At 43.8% G+C, this 18525-nt stretch overlaps 1 protein-coding gene across 3 annotated transcripts in view; it reads right to left on the bottom strand.

Annotated features, from left to right (window-relative positions):
* Positions 1-833: 833 nt before the first annotated feature.
* Positions 834-18525, bottom strand: part of GTF2E2 (general transcription factor IIE subunit 2) — a 28710-nt gene continuing 11018 nt past the window's right edge. For 2 of the 3 annotated variants that reach the window (XM_062627633.1, XM_062627634.1), the window contains exons 3-8: positions 16444-16535; positions 15808-15915; positions 9756-9938; positions 9182-9275; positions 2730-2845; positions 834-1737 (exon numbers count right to left, since the gene is read on the bottom strand). In XM_062627633.1, coding sequence (XP_062483617.1) covers positions 1618-1737; positions 2730-2845; positions 9182-9275; positions 9756-9938; positions 15808-15915; positions 16444-16535 — 713 coding nt within the window. In that variant the 3' untranslated portion in view covers positions 834-1617. Of the gene's footprint in view, positions 1738-2729; positions 2846-9181; positions 9276-9755; positions 9939-15807; positions 15916-16443; positions 16536-17658; positions 17759-18525 lie in introns of those variants that run through there. The other variant, XM_062627635.1, reaches the window with a different exon arrangement.

The following is an 18525-nucleotide window of genomic DNA, read 5'->3' as shown; positions in this document are numbered from 1 at the left end:
GTGTGCCACGGGTGCCTTAAAGCTGAGCTGTAATGGAAAACTAAAAGCTCCAAAAGAATTGCTTGTGCTGACCTGGAAAATATAGGGAATAAAACCAATTTCAACACCAGCCAGAGCAGCATGCTTTATAATATATATTTATATTTAAAAAGCATGGGAGAAAAAAAATAGAATAAAACTCTTACCAGCATTTATCAAATCTTTAAGGTTGATACAGCACTGACATGTGCAATGCCAGAAGTACTGTCTGTTCCTCAAAAGAGCAGTCTTCAGTATCAGAAGGATAAATGCTACACTTACAGAAGGTTATTACTCCTTGTGTGCTTCCCCAGGCAGACATAACAAGTTCAGTGTGACAGCAACAAAGCCTTATTCTTCACCTGTTCACATGTCCAGATCTGATGGCCTCTGCTTCAGCCCCCGACACATCAAGACACCAGCTCATGTGCAAGCAGCAGCAATCTGCTGCTGGTGGCATGTCACAGTCACCTGTTTTATCTTTGATCTTAACCCTAGAAGTGCAGAGAAGCAACTCCCCTCCTGCAGTGCCATGAAAACAGTATCAGCATTGACTGATTCTGGTTCAGAACATACAAATAAATTATCAAGACACAGTTTGGCCACCTTCCACATTAGTCTGTACTGCACAGAACATCAGGCAACTGAAGCATTCATTTAAGGTGGTTCCTCCCCTCTCCCCAACCACAGATGATAAAAAGATGACAGTGTCAGCCCAGAACAATAAGTCATCAAAAAGGTAAAAATACAGCAAAGATTCCTTCCTTTCCTTGAAAAAGAAAATGCAACAAGCACAAAAGATGTTGATTCTCTCATTCTTTAAGGATGGAAAACTGGAAACCAGCATTAAGTTTATTACTGAAAAACAAAACAAAAGAAAAAAATATGGCTTCAGCATTACACTGTCATTTTATTTCCCTCCTGCCCATAGAGTAGAACTGTGCAACACATGTGCATCCCCTACACTGCTGAAAAATCACCAAGGGCAATTTCTGATTAGCATTAGGGAGCTGCAGCTGCATTGCCATCCTGCAGCCTGCTGGGACTTCGGGAGAGGGGTTTTGTCTTTTTTTTTTTTTCTGAGTTTGAGCCTCAGATATCACCTATTCTCAGTAAAGCTCAGTTTCATGGCAAGAAAGAAGCCTACAAACCAGGGGTGTATTTGGCTATGAAAGAAACTTGCCTGAAGTGACTTTAGGAAAAGGTTTTCCTGATATAGGTAAAACAAATGTTGTATTCAATCCTACCAGAAAGCCCCTTGTAAGTAATTCCAGGTAAATACCCATTAAGCCATGTAAAAGCAGAGTTAAGCACTGAACAGGAACTCCTGCATTACATGCTGAGCACCATTTACCACTATGCCAAGAGGCAACTAGTGAGAACTTCTTACTTAAAGACACATTTCCCATTAGGTAATTAAATTAAACTTAGTAGTTCATACTTGCTCTTAAACCGACCTGTTTCAACTGGGCAGTTGATGGGGTAGGGGAAACACATCACATTACTATATACAGTCAGTCTTTCTGCAAGCAGACACTGAACCCAAGTAGCAAAATCCTGATATATTAAAAATGCATGTTTGCTCCAGATTTCAACTGATCACTGTTTGCCAGGAACAACATCAGAGTAATCTTTTAATACTCCAGCCAAGTGATCATTGTGACTCTTAAACCGGCGTTTCTTCTGAGAAGCGGGTTTCTTCCTCCTCTGAATAGGAGCCTATAAGAAGAAATAAACAGCAGTCAAAAGATCTGCCCTCCAGCTGCAACATCTGACCTGATGTGTGATGCTGTGCTAGTCATCACTTCAGTGAAGAACCCTGCCTGAAGGAAGGTGCTTTCTTTTTCTGGCAAGAAGCAACAGCATTCAACTCAAATCCAGGCAGGGAGATGTGGACAGAGCAGTCTCTGTATCCCATGCACAGCAGTAAAGCTGGCATTTGTAAGTGAAGCTTCCAAACACTCCCATGCAGTTACAGAAGCAGGTACATGACCCATCATTCTATCCACAATTATGTGCTCAAAGACACCTTCAGCATATAACAAAGTCAGGAGTGCCTACATGGTGAGAGGCATTAAAGCTTCTAGAGTGTAGTGACTAGCAGAAACCAGGAACAAGTCCTGTGTGGAAGGGAAAGGACAGTTTGAAGCTAACTGTAGAAAAGACATGATGTATCACATCAAATAAATGTTAAAAAATGAATTGCTCGAAGTCAGGAAGAAAGCATTTTTTGAGAGCTTGCAGACATTTTGGCCTCCTGGTAAAACACTGGGAGCATACTGCACCCAACTTGGAGAACAGCATGTGTGTGGTGGGAGGCATATTACATGAGGGTTCTCATCAAGACATCAAAGCTATTTAGCAGAGAAGAAAAAGTCACAAAACCCCAACCCTTCTCCCCAGAAAAGTAGCTGTTCTTCTACTCCTAATGTATTGCACAGCTTCAAACAGAAGCTTCCACTTTGGAGCTCACAGAAATTTCTGGCATTTGCCCTCTCCTTGATGCTGCTTGGGTTATTACACAGGCTCAAACAAGCTGTAAAAACACTGACTGTTGGCTATAGCATTGTTATCTACAACTTCTTAAAACTGGTCACACTTCCCTGAGCTACACAAAGCATCTATGCAAAGGCTTATCATCTTTTGGAATTAACACTGGTGGCTCAGGAAGTGGGAATCCCCTAGAAAGATTTGCAATTTGTATCTCTTACTATTTTCTTTGGTCCAGTTTCTTGCATGGAAGAAATACCCTGTCGTTTCAGATACTCTTCAATCTTCTCCTCATCCATAGAATCCACAGGAATGCTCCTCCACAGCTTCTGAAACTCTGAAACACCAAAGAAACCCTTATTTTGCACCCTCATTGAGAGCACTCACAGGCAACACGTGCTTTTAATGTGAATTTGCTATGGAGTCTCTTTTTTTTGCCTAGCACCTCTGTAGCTGTGTAAACTGTCAATGTGTTTTATAAGCCTTGGTTCAAAAGATCTTGGTGAAGAGTAGTAACTAACCATAAATGGAAACTCCATTTACACATCCTCAGCTGCCATTGTCTTGGGAGACTTGTCATCTCATAGTCCAATTTACTGAAGATTCAAGGCATTTGCTTCAGTGGGTTTATGCTTGTTTATCACTGTAATATAATACATACCGTGCTGTACAGATAATAAATTACTAACATTCCTCTGGTGTTAAAAAGAGATACCTTAAAAGACACAGCAGCAGGAAAAAAGGAGAAAGACAGTAAGTCTTAATTAGAGCAGCTGCCATGTGCCTGCACACTTTCTGCCTCACGTAAAGTTCCACAGAGCCTCTGGAATGCTTTCTCCAGGCAGCGGCTGGTACAATCCTACCTCCCTTCATTCCCCAGGCAGTAAGTTCAATATATCCTGTCAGCAGGTTTGGCTAACAAACTATAAATAAAACACGAGGCACACACAGAAACGCAAGACTACATTTTTTCCCTTTATTTCCAGATATATTTAGTATACAGTTGTCAAAACAACCACAACTTCTGCAAGCTTAAGAAGCTGTCCTACACAGCAGGTGATGAAATGATGGTCTGCCACAGATACACTGGCTCTAGACACCCTGCAACAGGATGACACTGTACAAAAGGTATACATAACAGACTTGGTTCCTGTACTTGGACCAGTTCCCTCCCTAATACCTCTTGTTTTTCTATGAAAGATGTGCTTTAAGTCTTGGGTCTTTTTCTTCCCACTACCAACAGTAAAGGGCTGTTTAAGCTTTCCAGGAAACAAAAGAAAGGTATTTTGCCCATGAAGAACAACAACGTTCATTTTTTGTAATGCAGAGTTTTTGAAGAGAACCAAATCCTGTCAAAACACCACTTTTGGTTACATGGAGGCAGTGTTCAGCCCATTTTTCATACAGGCACATACACTCTCATACAGCACAGTAGTATCGAGACCACCAGTTTCCAGATTACTTAACGCAATGCTTGCTATCACACATCATCTCTCACCTAATCCTGTTGCAGCAGGTGGACAAGGCTGTGCTGTGATCAAAGCTTAACATGCAAGAGAGATTCCTTAGGGATGAGCCCTCAGATCAAGACTTAACAGCCTGTGTAAGGTTCCCATTGCATCCTCCTAACTGAGCAGAATATGCTCTTTCAAGCTATTTTCTTTCTGGTCATCCCCCCTCCCTGTCCTCAACACCCAAGGTGAGCCCCCAGAGGTGCTTGGAAAGACTAATCAGTACTGCACATTGCAAGTAACTGTATTTCTAATCATGTGTCTGCAGTTCCCATGTTAAGTGACAAGGCTGCACATAAATGCATGACTATTAAACAGATCCCAGTTAGAGATACTTGAACACTGTGTTGTGCTGTTCTGCCTTTGGCTCTGCACGGATGACTCCAGTAGGAGCTGAAGAGCTGCAGGTCAGTCCCCCAAGATGTATGGCAGGCATGTGAACACAAGGTGATGGCAGAGGAGAAAAGTGATAACTGAACTTTCACATGACAGCGTCCTTTTACTCATGATGATCTGCTACAAAGACAGATGATACTTCTCCTTATTAGAGTTTATGATATATGGACAAATATGTCTCAGTGCAAAAAAACAAAAAAAAAAAAAAGAAAGCTGAGGATAGGTGCTTAAGGTTAAACTGGTCTACATTCTGCTGGGGAACAGAAGTGAAAAATTAAACATTAGAAAATAAATGGTCAGCTCTTCAAGGATCAACATGCACAAGAGTGCAGATCATGGTTAATATCTAACCACAGCAGTTTGCATTTCTTGTAATGCAGTGGTTAAACCATCATTATAGCTTCTCATTCACCTTTTAAACTTGGCCAAGAAATATGAATCTAAGTCACCAAGAATCAAAACCACAATGCTAAAGTGGACTTTACACACAGATAATTTAATCCATTAATTGGCCCCACCAGGATCACTCTACAGTATTCTGCAACTCCCATGTAAAAATTCCTTCATAAATCAGGCTGCTTTCAACGCTGTTGCTCTGACTGTGGTAACCGCAAAAGAACCTTCTCCCCATGCTGAAGCTCCATGTAGGGCATGAAAATGTGTTATTGCCTAGGAAAGTTGGGGGGGAAGTCACAACAAAACAGTCATCCCCCCCAAAATACTCTGTGTTAAAGGACTGGTCCAGGATTAAAAGCACAGGATAAAGGTGGAGAAGCAACAGAGCTGCCAGCCTTCTGACAGCTGTGCATATCAGCTGTTTGCATTCAGGGTGCCACTGAAAGGGAAAAGGAGATACATCTATCATCTCATCACAAAACCGACTCAGTGTAACACCAGACAATGAGCTAAATGCAAGACTGAAGAAAGACAGCAGCAGTCTGGCTGCAGTGGGCCATTGCCGGACTACCTGTCAGAGTTATTCAGAAGTCTCCAAGGACTATGCCCCTATCAGCTAATGAAAGTTTACACCTTGGGAATATGCTATCTGAATTACTGCAACACCTTCTCTGAAACAGGAGAAACTATGAGAAAAGCTGGCAATAACTACAGCTCTCTAGAAACAACTCTCCACACTTGTAGCTGTGCTATTTCTACACCTCAAAATTCAAACCCTTGACCCAAGATAGAAAAGATATTTCTCCGTCTTTGAGGAGAATCTGAAGTGCTGTAACCCTGGCTGTGTGACTCCAAGCAAACAGGGTCACCAGTTGTTAAAAGCAGCATTTCAAGAGAGGGTCTGAGGGGAGGAAATGGCGTTCAATTACATGATTGCTGTGCTCCATCACCTCTGGAGCAGCATCAGTGATTACAGTTGGCCAGATAGGAGGATATGTCAGGCTGGCCTATCTCTGGAGAGGGGAGAAGACTGAAAGAAAAATGCTGTGAGGAGCTGATGTGTCTGAAGAGTGGACAACAGTGACAGAAAGCAGTTCTTAGAGATGGTTTCAATATTCCAGATCCTTTTTTTACAACGTCCTTCTTGTCTCTGTGGACAGGCACAAGGAGTTCAGTATTGCTGTAAGGAGTGGGAGGGGGCAGAAAGCTCATCACATGCTGTCCTGCTTTAGCCAGGCACAGAGAACAGGTTCAGATGCCCACATTCCTGCAACGCATGTAACCATTTAGATTACAGAGCACATTCAGTTTTCCTTCTCCCTGCCCTGTCAACAGCTAGGTGATCTTCACACCATCGAAAGCACAGCAAAATGCTCTTCTATCAGAAACACTAAACTATTTGGGAGATCAGCCAGAACAAGTGCATAATAGCTACAGAAGAAAAAAACCTGCCCAGCAGTCAAGACAGTAAGGCTACACCTGACTGCAGTAGCCTGCATTCAGACAAGCTGTCAATTTCTCCCACCACCTGGGCTGCTATGACAAGATGGAGCCCAGAAAAAAAATCCCCCAGGGAGAAATTCCCAAAGAATTTCTGGCCAAAGCAATGCAGGTGCTGTAAACCCTGAAGGAAACACACACATTTTCAGCAGACCTTTAAGTCCTGATGCCAATGCAGATCTCTCCCAGAGAAGGCAGAAAGTTGTGATCCTGGTCCCCAAGGCAGGTGCTCCATGTCTTACCTGGACTATGACCAAATCCTGTATGCAGTATCTTGCAATTTGACCACTGAAATATTTTAACTCAGAGGCTTGACAGAATCAACACTACTCAAAAGCTGCTTGCTTGGCTCCTCCAGATAGCTAACTTCTGGTCTTTCAAGTAAAGAGTGGAGGAAATGACACCATGAGCTGACTGAACGGTCAGTTTAGATGTTTGCTAACATCTCCAGCATGGGGATGTCTGCAGGCACAGACTTAAAACAATGAGCTTTGACTATCAGTAACACACAGCAAAGCTGAGGGCTGCATAGCAAAGCTGAGGGCTGCATAGCAAAGGTTTTGCAAACATCTTCTCTCTCCAATACCCAAGGGGTAAGAATGCACAGTTACCTCAACTTTACTCCATCAAGAAGTGCCTCATGTACAAAACAAATTTGTGCTGACATTCCCTAAGTGATTACACTCTAACATGCTCCCTTTTTATAAATGCCTACATTTGGGGAACAAAGTCATGGGTAAATGGCTGCATGGTGAACTCAGTGTGGCTTATATCCTGCACTTCTGACTGCCTCACCCACTCCTGGTAAAAAGGTTAGGATTGCTTCTGGAGATAAACTGCTGTAACACACCTGAGGTGAGCCAGAATCTGAGCACAGGACAAGAACAGACAGTAACAGGGCAGAAGGGAAGAAACAACTGAGTAGTGGGGAAGATGGAGTCCTGCTTCCTAACAGTCCCAGGGAACACAGTACTAGATTTATACCAGAAGGAAAAGGTGCTCCATGTTAGGTTTGTGCTGCTCCTGCTTCACCTTGGAATTCAAAGCCACCATTGATCCCAAGCAATTTTTACACTGTTAAATTTAAAATGCTTTAGCCAGTCTTTAAACCTCCTCAAAGGTGCTTAGGAAGAATATTAAAAACATGCATAATTAAGTACCTGAATTTCTAGGCATTAAAACACGTCCTGTATTACATTCAGATGTGAAAGATACCAACTCTAACAGTTAAGCAATCAGACTGGCCTTCCAGCATTCAGCCTGCACGGGGTGAAAGCCTGGTTCACATGCCAAGTGCTGAGCCTCAGCACAAGAAGGCAGTGCTTTACTTGGCTGAAGCACCTGAAATCTACCCTGGCTTTTATAAACACTTTCAGCTACCCACTACTGACAGAAGATTAATTAGTCAGGAAGTCAGGAAGGAACACATGCAATCTGAACCCTCCTTGGCTAATCACATAAAAGGAAGAACAAAAGCCATTCCTTACTGCAAAAACCTTCTCTGCTGCCCTTAAGATCATGACATATAGGTACTGCACCACTGCTGCTGCAGTATGTTGGGATTTACTTTTAAAAGGGGAGAAAGAAAAGCTTGTTCAGCCATCAAAACAACTTTAGCTGGGGCAGAGGTGGGCACTGCCAGCAAGCAGCTCCTCCTGCTATTTCAGACAGCAAGCTCCGCATTAACCTCGCAGCTCCTCTTTCTCTGCTGATGGAGCTCAGACAGTGGTGGGAAAGGACGCCTGACTTAGAGGATACTAATCCCTACCAACATACATTCAAAACTGGAGGGTGTCATCTGGGAAAATCATGCACCAAGCAGCAGAGAGCCCTTATTTCTAAGGATAAACATTAAACCAGAAACGTATTTTGAACTGTCATCAGCTCCTAAGATCAAAGAGTCTAACAACACTTCAAAGATTATTTTGCAGTTTTATAAAAACTTTGTTTTAATGTTACTGGGAGATAATGAGCTGAAAGAGCACCGCTAACACAGAAATGTGTCACAACTCATCCTGTATGCAGACAATTCTGCCAGTGACTCCCTAAGAGACATGCTTCTGGTGCTCTGGAAAGAATCAGAAGCAAAACTGCTCGGGAAGGATGTGTTTGCTTCCTCACAGGGTAACTCAGCTGGAAAAAGGACCCGTTACAGCTGCAGTTAAGTGAGTAAACCCACACAGGGATGTTTTAAGAGTTGTGGCATAGGCAGGCTGACCACAAAATTCAAAAAAGAGAAAGCATTCTTGCCCCCTCTCAGAACAAAGTATCATCATCTGCATGAAAAGAAAAACCAAAGCCAGCAGGAACAGAATGATTAAAAAAAACCCACCACACTTTCTGCTTAGATGGAACATGCTGCCACCTGCGGATGAAAGACAGCATAGCTACCTTGAACTACAAACTGCTACTAGTGACCCCTTCACTACAAACACTAGAGCCTTAAATGCCTTCCCTCATCTGGAGATCCAGCCAAACGGCTTAAACGTTTTGTTTCAAGGGGTTTTAGAGTCGTTTTTAACCTTTCCCCCCTTCCATAGAAACAGTCTGAACTGCTTGTTCCTAAACACAGATCAGTGCTGGGTATGCTAAATATACAACGTACTGAACAGCCCTGGATTTATACAGTTAATGGTACACTTCCGGGTGTCATGTTCCAATATATTCACTAAAATCCAGAGGATATTACCCCTGAAGTCACTCACTAGTCTGGCTAGCCTTGTGTTAATATAAACTATCCTCGTGACAGCTGGATACTTATTCATTACCACCTCTAAATGACTGAAATACCTGAAGACTGGTTATACATACAGGTGTTTGAGATTAACTCAAATCAACTATCATGGAAATAAATGTAAACAAACACCCACCTTCATCCACAGTGAACTGACAGCTCTTGTCATTGTAGAAAAGAATTTTCTTCTTATCAGGGCGATTAACAAAAATTATCTGGTCCCCTAAAGCCTTGAAAACAAATGCAAAAGAACAGCACAAAAATCACTTTGTTTCCAAGGATTCCAACTTGAACAATGGACCCAGATGTTGCGCTACAAAAAGCACAACAAACTAGAGAAGCAGCAAAGTAACTGGCATTAAAAAGCATCCAAAGCAGATATGAGTGGTACGTGTATTAATAAATCAAAGATGAGATACAGAGGACTGAGATCAAGGTATAAAAGCAAAACTAAATGCCTACAGTTGGAATGTGGGAGATCAAGAAGTCTTCTGGGAGAAAGACCTTTGACAGCTGTGCTGAGATCAGGCCACATCTGAATGTAAAGGATGAAATACAGAAAAAGCTACAATATTAGATCTTCTGAAATAGCTTTTGAGTTGTGAAATGAACAGAAACAACTCATGAGGAAATTCCTTCTTAGTCTCTACCTCCCCCTTTGAGGAGGTAACTGGAATGGGTTCACTACATCACAGACACATGCTACTCACCTTTATAGCTTTCTGTGCATTGGGTAGCCCTTCCTCAATATCTTCCAAAAGGATTCCCCCCAGCCCTCGCTGGTCATGCTTGTCCAAGAGCCTGAGCAGAGCCTTTTTATCCTTCAAGTTGTACTTGGGCTTGAAAGCATACTTCCCATCTACAACTTCTATTTTTGGATTGTTGACAAGAGCCTGTAACAGGGACATAAATTTAAAACCCTGAAAAAGAACGCATGGTAGTACTTTTTTTAATACCGTGCTTTTGAGGAGCTAAAGCACACGAGCCATGTTACAGCTGCAAGTTTGGAGGTTATTCATCAAGCCCAAGTCATACAGGTGTTACTAATGTGAAAGTCATTAACCTGGACAAGCCAGGGCTCAGTCTTCCCCAACTGCTGTCAACTGGCACCAGCAGCTGTAGAAGAAACTGAGAATAGCAGACCTCCTGCACAGTAGGATTTTATTTCTGATGCCAGGTTCAGAGTGAAACTGACTAGTTATTCATGGGCAACTGAAATGATTTCAGATATGTGCTGAATCAGTTTTGCTGTGTGGCCAGTACCACAATGCAAGTTCCTCTGTGACAGAGGAAACTTAGTTTCTTCTGCAGATGCCAGCCTGACCCTGAAAGGAGAAAGAGAAGAAACACAGAAAGAAGAAAGGAAGGAGAAAACACCTGTAACAGAGAAGATAACTAACTTTGGCACTGCAGGGTGTTTTTTTCACCTTTTCTTATCCAGTAACAGTTCAGTGATGATTTCATATACACTTGTTGGGAAGAGCTTTTTCATTCCATCTTGATATTCATTATGGAAGGAACCTGGAGCCACCTTTTGAAACACTTCAGCAAAGTCAAGCTTCCATCATAACCAACACAGGGGTTTCTGTAACCCAGAATTTTAGTCCTGGTAACAAAGGAATTCTACAGGCTGTATTAGAATCATAGAATCATAGAATAATTAGGGTTGGAAAGGACCTTAAGATCATCTAGTTCCAACCCCCCTGCCATGGGCAGGGACACTTCACACTAAACCGTGTCACCCAAGTCCTTGTCCAACCTGATCTTGAACACTGCCAGGGATGGAGCATTCACAACCTCCCTGGGCAACCCATTCCAGTGCCTCACCACCCTAACAGGAAAGAATTTCCTCCTTAAAATCCAATCTAAACTTCCCCTGTTTAAGTTTTAACCCGTTACCTCTTGTCCCTAATGAAGAGTCCCTCCCCAGCACCCCTATAGGCCCCCTTCAGATACTGGAAGGCTGCTATGAGGTCCCCATACAGCCTTCTCCAGGCTGAACAGCCCCAACTTTCTCAGCCTATCTTCATACGGGAGGTGCTCCAGTCCCCTGATCATCCTCGTGGCCCTCCTCTGGACTTGTTCCAACAGTTCCATGTCCTTTTTATGTTGAGGACACCAGAACTGCACACAGTACTCCAAGTGAGGTCTCACAAGAGCAGAGTAGAGGGGCAGGATCACCTCCTTCGACCTGCTGGTCATGCTCCTTTTGATGCAGCCCAGGATACGGTTGGCTTTCTGGGCTGCAAGCGCACACTGCCGGCATATGCTCATTTTCTCACCAACCAACACCCCCAAGTCCTTCTCCGCAGGGCTGCTCTGAATCTCTTCTCTGCCCAACCTGTAGCTGTGCCTGGGATTGCTCCGACCCAGGTGTAGGACCTTGCATTTGGCATGGTTAAACTTCATGAGGTTGGCATCAGCCCACCTCACAAGTGTGTCAAGGTCCCTCTGGATGGCATTCCTTCCCTCCAGCGTATCAACCAAACCACACAGCTTGGTGTCATCGGCAAACTTGCTGAGGGAGCACTCAATCCCACTGTCCATGTCAGCGACAAAGATGATAAACAAGACCGGTCCCAACATTGATCCCTGAGGGACGCCACTCATTACTCGTCTCCAGCCGGACACTGAGCCATTGACCACAACTCTTTGCATGCGGCCATCCAGTCAGTTCTTTATCCACCGAGTGGTCCACCCATCAAATTGATGTCACTCCAATTTAGAGACAAGGATGTCGTGTGGGACAGTGTCAAATGCTTTGCACAAGTCCAGGTAGATGACATCATCTGCTCTACCCCTGTCCATCAGTTCTGTAGCCCCACCATAGAAGGCTACCAAATTGGTCAGGCAGGATTTCCCCTTAGTGAAGCCACGCTGGCTGTCACCAAGCACCTTGTTGATTTTCATGTGCCTTAGCATGCCATCCAGGAGAATCTGCTCCAAGATTTTGCCAGGCACAGAGGTGAGACTGACTGGTCTGTAGTTCCCCAGGTCATCCATTTTCCCCTTCTTGAAAATGGGGGTTATATTTCCCTTTTTCCAGTCATGGGGAACTTCACCTGGCTGCCATGATTTCTCAAATATGATGGCCAGTGGCTTCGCAACTTCATTTGCCAGTTCCTTCAGGACCCGTGGATGGATCTCATCAGGACCCATGGACTTGTGCACATTCAGATTTTTAAGATGGTCTCGAACCAGTTCCTCTCCTACAGTGGGCCCAGGGTCTTCATTCTCACAGTCCCTGCGCCTGCCTTCCAAGACTTGGGGTGGTTTGGTCAGAGCCTTTGCCAGTGAAGACCGAGGCAAAGAAGTCATTCAGAACCTCAGCCTTCTCCAAATCCTGTGTAGCCAGTTCTCCCGAGAGCTTCCAGAGGGGGCCTACGTTCTCCCTAGTCTGTTTTTTATTTGCTACATACCTGTAGAATCCCTTCCTGTTATCTTTAATACCTCTAGCTAAGTTTAATTCTAACTGGGCCTTAGCTTTCCTAACCTGGTCCCTAGCTTCTCGGACAACATCCCTGTGCTCTACCCAGGCCGCCTCTCCTTCCTTCCACTTTTTATAAGCCTCTTTTCTCATTTGAATTTTCCTCAGGAGCTCCTTATTCATCCAAGGAGGTCTCCTGGCCCTCCTGCTGCACTTCCTTCTGGTTGGGATGCAACACTCCTGAGCTTGTAGCAGGTGATCCTTGAATATCAACCAACAGTCTTGGGCCCCCCTGCCCTCTAGGGCTGTATCCCATGGAACCTTACTAAGCAGGTTCCTGAAGAGGCCAAAGTCTGCTCTTTTGAAGTCCAGGGCAGTGAGCTTGCTGCACGCTCTTCTCACTGTCCTGACGATCTCAAATTCGAGCATCTCATGATCCCTGCATCCAAGGCTGCCCTGGAGAGTCACATTTCCAACGAGCCCTTCCCTGTTGGTGAGCACGAGGTCAAGCATGGCACCTCTCCTTGTTGGCTCCTCTATTACTTGCAGAAGGAAGTTGTCTTCCGCACAATCGAGGAACCTCCTGGATTGCTTGTGCCGGGCCGTACCGTCCTTCCAACAGATGTCAGGGTGGTTGAAGTCACCCATGAGAACAAGGGCCTGCGAGCGTGAGGCTTTTCCTATCTATGGAGTGCTTCATCCGCAGGTTCTCCTTGATCAGGCGGTCTGTAACAGATCCTCACAGTAATGTCTCCCATAGCTCTTTTCCCTTTAACCCTGACCCAAAAACTCTCTGTGGACTGCTCACCTGTCCCCAGACAGAGTTCCATACTCTCCAGCCTATCCCTAACATAAAGGGCAACTCCCCCTCCCCGCCTGCCAGGCCTGTCTTTTCTAAAGAGCCTGTAACCTTCCATTCCAACACTCCAGTCATAGGAGCCATCCCACCATGTTTCGGTGATGCCTATTATATCATACCCCCATAGATGTGCACACATCTCTAATTCCTCTTGTTTGTTCCCTATGCTACGAGCATTTGTATAGAGGCATCCGAGCTGAGCTCCAGATGAAGCCAGCTCATTGGCTGGAGCGGCTGGGATATCTCTACATTGCTCCAAGCATTTATTATAGGTGCTGGCAACTGACTGGGTGTGTTGGGATGGAATGATGCCCCCCTTCCCCAACACATCTAGTTTAAAGCCTCCTTGACCAGTCTGGCAAGCCTCCTACCAAAACTGCTCTTCCCCTTCTTTATCAGACCAGCTCCACCAGCCCCTAGACCTGGCCTACAAACCTGGGTCCTGTGTTCAAGACACCCAAACCCCTGACTATGACACCACCCTTTTAACCAGTTATTAACCTGACTAATCTTCCTAGCTTTTTTTAGGTCCTCTCCTGTATCCTGGAGAATTGATGAAAAGACTATCTCAGCTCCAGAGCCCCTAACCACCTCCCCCAGGGCTCTGTAGTCCTTCTTTATGTTCCCCAGGCTACTACTACCTATATCCCTAGCACCCACATGTATCACCAGGAGCGGGTAATAGTCCACAGGACTTACTAGAGCAGGCAGCCTCTCTGCCACATCCCTGATCCGTGCCCCCGGTAGGCAACACGCCTCCCTTGAGACAGGGTCTGGGTGGCAGACGAGTGCTTCTGTCCCTTTCAGTGTAGAGTCCCCTACTACTATGACCTGCCGCTTTTTCCTAGCAGCACCAGGAGAGATCTTCTTTGGCAGTGCATCAGACGGCTGTTTCTGGCTCGAGTGCGCTTCCTCATTAGCCCCCTGCAGGACAGCAAAGCGGTTCTGTGTGGGGACAGGGGATTTTGGGGGAAGCCCCTTGCTTTTGGTTGTCCTTTTCCTTCTTTTTTTTTGTTGTTTTTTTTTTTTTTTCACTAATTCCCAGCTTCCCAGGTTAACGGCCTCCTTCTTTCCTTCATGAGGCAGAGGTGAAGCTCGAGGCCCCTGCACAGTTTGGGCCAGGAGCAAGCATTCCCACTTCCTCTCAGCTTCCCTGACATCTTGCAGTCTATTAACAGCATCCCGCAGCTCAGCCCCTGCTGCAGGAGGACCTCCACCAGGGAGCACCGAGTGCAGCCCTGCCCATTGTGCACCCTCCCCTCACCAGACCAGTGCAGGCACTCTCTACACCTCGAGCTCTGCACTGCAGCCTCCCCTCTCACCGGCTCTGTCTGGGTGCCTACGCTGGCCACCGCCGCGGCAGCCAGAGCAGAGCTCCCGGACCGGGCCCTGCTCACACGCCGAGCGCTCACCATCCCGCTCGCCTGCCCGCACAAACTGCCTCGACCCGCTCTGTTCGCCGCGCTCCCTGGGGCAGGTTTTTACCCAGTCAGGGCTGGCGCTGCTGCTTCAGGCTCCGCCCCGTGTGAGTCAGCTGCTCGCTCGCGTCAGCTGAGCTGCCGGCTCCTGGGCAGGTCCTGTCGAGGACTTGAGGCTCCCTCGGTGGCTCTTGTTGCTCCGAGTTGAGGCTCCTGGACGCTGATCTCCCCCCCGCTCCGGTGTTGAAGGCGTCCTCTCTCAAGCTACTCACCTCAGCAATTGGTTAAAGCAACCCTAGTTTTATTATGCAGAGACTTCTTCCTCATGTCTCAAAAAACTTTACTGCTCTATTGCAAGGATATTAAACACGATATGAGCAAAACCAGGTATGCGAATCAAGTATAAATACTAAATATGCTATTCTGGTGATTTATTAATCTTGAAATTTCATGAAGATATTCAGATCAATGACGCACGAAGATCGACATGGTGGCAAATTATAGTCAACCTGTAGAAACAAAACCTAGCATCTGGAGTGAGACTAATGAACTCCAGCAGTGAAATTTGCACATCTATTACCCAACAACTTCAGACATATTTCACATCATAGAATCATAGAATCGTTAGGGTTGGAAAGGACCTTAAGATTCAGTACATGACAAAGAATGTACTGTAAGCCTATGAAATTTGGTGCCATACTCCTTTGTTCTAATTAATTTAACATCCTCAACATCGGAAGAGCTCTCTGCATTATTTTTATTTAATAAAGGAAGTCCTTAAGAAAACCAGCTTCTTTATATAAAATCAGTAATAAAAAATTCACGTGAAGTAAAATATGCTGTGTAACAATTGTAACATGTCCTTAAAAATGTCAGAATAGTCATTTCACTGTTACTTCAACAGTAGAGGGTACATAACAGACAGACATGTGAATCAATGTAGCTTCCTAAAGGGGAGATTATATATTTATAGAGCTTGTCATTAAATAAATGTGTATAATCCATTATTTTCATAATGCTTTATCTCTAATTAAAATCTAAACAGATGTTTTCATTACCTCACTCATTAACCATTGCTTCTGTTTGAGTCCAATATCTAAATGCTGTGTTTCATCCAAAATCTCTTCTAAGGTTAATGGATGTGTGTCACCACGCTGGTGCCTAGTCTGGAAAAGTAAACAGGATCTATTAGAGCTCTATAATTATTTTATTCAGTGACTCAGTTAGCATAAAGTAACTAAAACTGGTATTCTGTGATGACAAAACAACTGCTGCAAAACCAGACTAGATACAGTACACACAGCATATGAGTTTCAGTTTAGGGGTTTTGAGAATATGAGATAAAAAAAAATTAGTACCAGCTGAGAGTGATGACAAAGTCATCTGTCAAGCACCAAGTTACATGTTGTTTTGATAAATAGCTCATTAATACTAGAAGCTGACAGAATGCTGCAGTTCCTATTTCTGCTGCAAATAACATACCCTGTCTTGGTTTTTAAGTGACCTGGAATAATGAGGATTTCAGTAACAGAACAATATGCTGACCATTCTGTTTACTGACAGCACTTTGAATTTAACAAGCAGCTTCTTGATATAAAAGAATTTTGGAGCTGAAATATACAGCATCTTTCAGCTACCACAGAAGAATAAAGAAGTATTTAAAACCATTATAATTTTACAGCAAAAGTCTGTACCTTCATGTAATTCACTATTTTAGCAAGAACTCCAAACTTGTAGCCAGAGCCTCCTGAAAGGGCCTTGAAGTTGAATGATCCATTGCTGTGATCTACAAAAGGAGAAAACAAATCATTAAATTATACTTCCTGCAACACCCTGTTGGCTCTGCCTTCCACCTCTTTCTCAGTCTACTTCCACAAGCTTTCAGAATTACAATTATGAAAAGAAATGTGTGTTGCAGGAGCAGCCACCCTCAGAAGACTCTGCTAGCACATGTCTTGATCCAGACCCACAGAGGTACCTGTCGACACACATGGCTCTGGAACACTTCTCAGCAGAGCTGCATAAATATAAAGTTATTGGGACATGACCTTCAAGAAAACAGCAAGACAGCATTACCCCTGTAAGTGTACATGTTTAATTCTGTGGCTTAACAAACCATAATCATTTATGCTACATTAAGTCACGCTGAAATAACATGCTGCATTTTTGCCCAGCCATTAGCTCTACTGATAGCTTTGCGCTGTTGGGACAGGAGCAGAAAGTTTCACTTGTTCCATAAAAGTATTCAGCAGCTGGATGTGCTTGTGCTGGGCTTACACATTAATTTATTTACGCAGCTCTAGTAGCGAATTTATATGAAAAAATAAATTTAAAATTATACAACTTGGTGCATTGCACCACTGGGACAACAATTCAGAATCCCCTCTGACTCTGTCTTAATGTATTGTGAGGTTTGCTACCATGTAAAGTTTGTTTCAAAAATTCCTGCAGGGTTGTTAATGACTGTTGTATTACCATTAGCTATTAGCACAGCACATTAAACAGAAATATCCATAAACTGCTATCAAAAGCCACAGGCCCATTACCAGCATAATGGTATCAGCTTCTCAGAATTTCAGCTACTCGAGAAAAAGAACATTTTCTCTAAGTCACCACACAAATTTTTTAATCCACTGGTGACTTCTAATCACACTTGACAGGACAGTAGGTGTTCTCAGAGATACCGAGCTCTGGTTACTTCTGTGGAAGAATCAGTTGAGGGAGAAAAAAGAACAATTAAAGTCAGGGCAGTAATGGAGGGAGAGGTTCCAGCGGGTGCTGAGCAGAGCTGAGTCTTGTCTCTGCTGAATGTGGATTAGAGCTGTGACAAGAAGCAGTATAAGGTCTCAGAGGTTTGCATTGGTCAAGAAAAGAAACAATAAAAAATCATCATATTTTAGAAAACATACCTAAAATGTCTGACAGACCCATCACCTCCACCGAGTAAGCAGCAGGTTTGGAGAAAGTCTGCTACCTTCTCTGTGCTTAAACTTGGATTTTCTTGACAAGTTATTTCCATGAAACTCCCAATTTCCATGAAACTCCCAATTAATTTTCCAAAGTCACTATGCTTTGGATGAATTTTTTTCATGTTTTGTCCCACTGCATCTCAGCCTCCTTCCAAGCTGATCTGAAAGTCACTGCAAAAGGCAACTACAGAGTGGGAATGATGGACGTAATCACATTGCAAACAAATCCATTTTGGATAATTATTGGGAATACTTCATGGAAACTGGTGCTGGTATAATAAAAAACACTTCAGACACACTGAAGTAAAAATGCTGAAGGAATAAACATTAGATTAAAAACTCAGCGAGTAGTAATTGTGAAGCTTTTATATGACATCATATTAGAGGCTTTACATAGCACAATTCTAAAATTAACATAGAAGAATCACAGTAAGTCCACAACAGAAGAACATTTTATTGTGATAACTAAATTAAGATCGGAAAAGGGAGAAAAACAAAGCTGCTGAAAATACAGCCTACAGGGATCTTCTCCTGCAGGATTCTTCCCTTTTATCATTAAAAATTAACATCCACACAGGACATTTTATAAATAAAAAAAATATATATAATGAGAGGTCTAAAGTGCTGAAACACATTCAGAGGCACAACAAAGAGTTAAGATGACTTATCATGCATCTGTTCTGTCAATTGAATCCAGAAGATTACCTTGTTTAATCTGCCTGGCTACAGCCAGCTAAGGCTCCTGACAAGTAAATCTAACCCCAGGGCCAAGCTGGGAATCTGCGGATATTAACACTTCAAACATCA

This window comes from Pezoporus occidentalis, unplaced genomic scaffold (assembly GCF_034315485.1).
Source record: "Pezoporus occidentalis ecotype Australia unplaced genomic scaffold, CSIRO_AGI_Poc_V1 ctg303, whole genome shotgun sequence".
Classification (NCBI taxonomy): domain Eukaryota; kingdom Metazoa; phylum Chordata; class Aves; order Psittaciformes; family Psittacidae; genus Pezoporus; species Pezoporus occidentalis.
The sequence above is the reverse complement of the archived record's forward strand: the minus strand, read 5'-3'. Positions and strand labels throughout refer to the sequence as shown.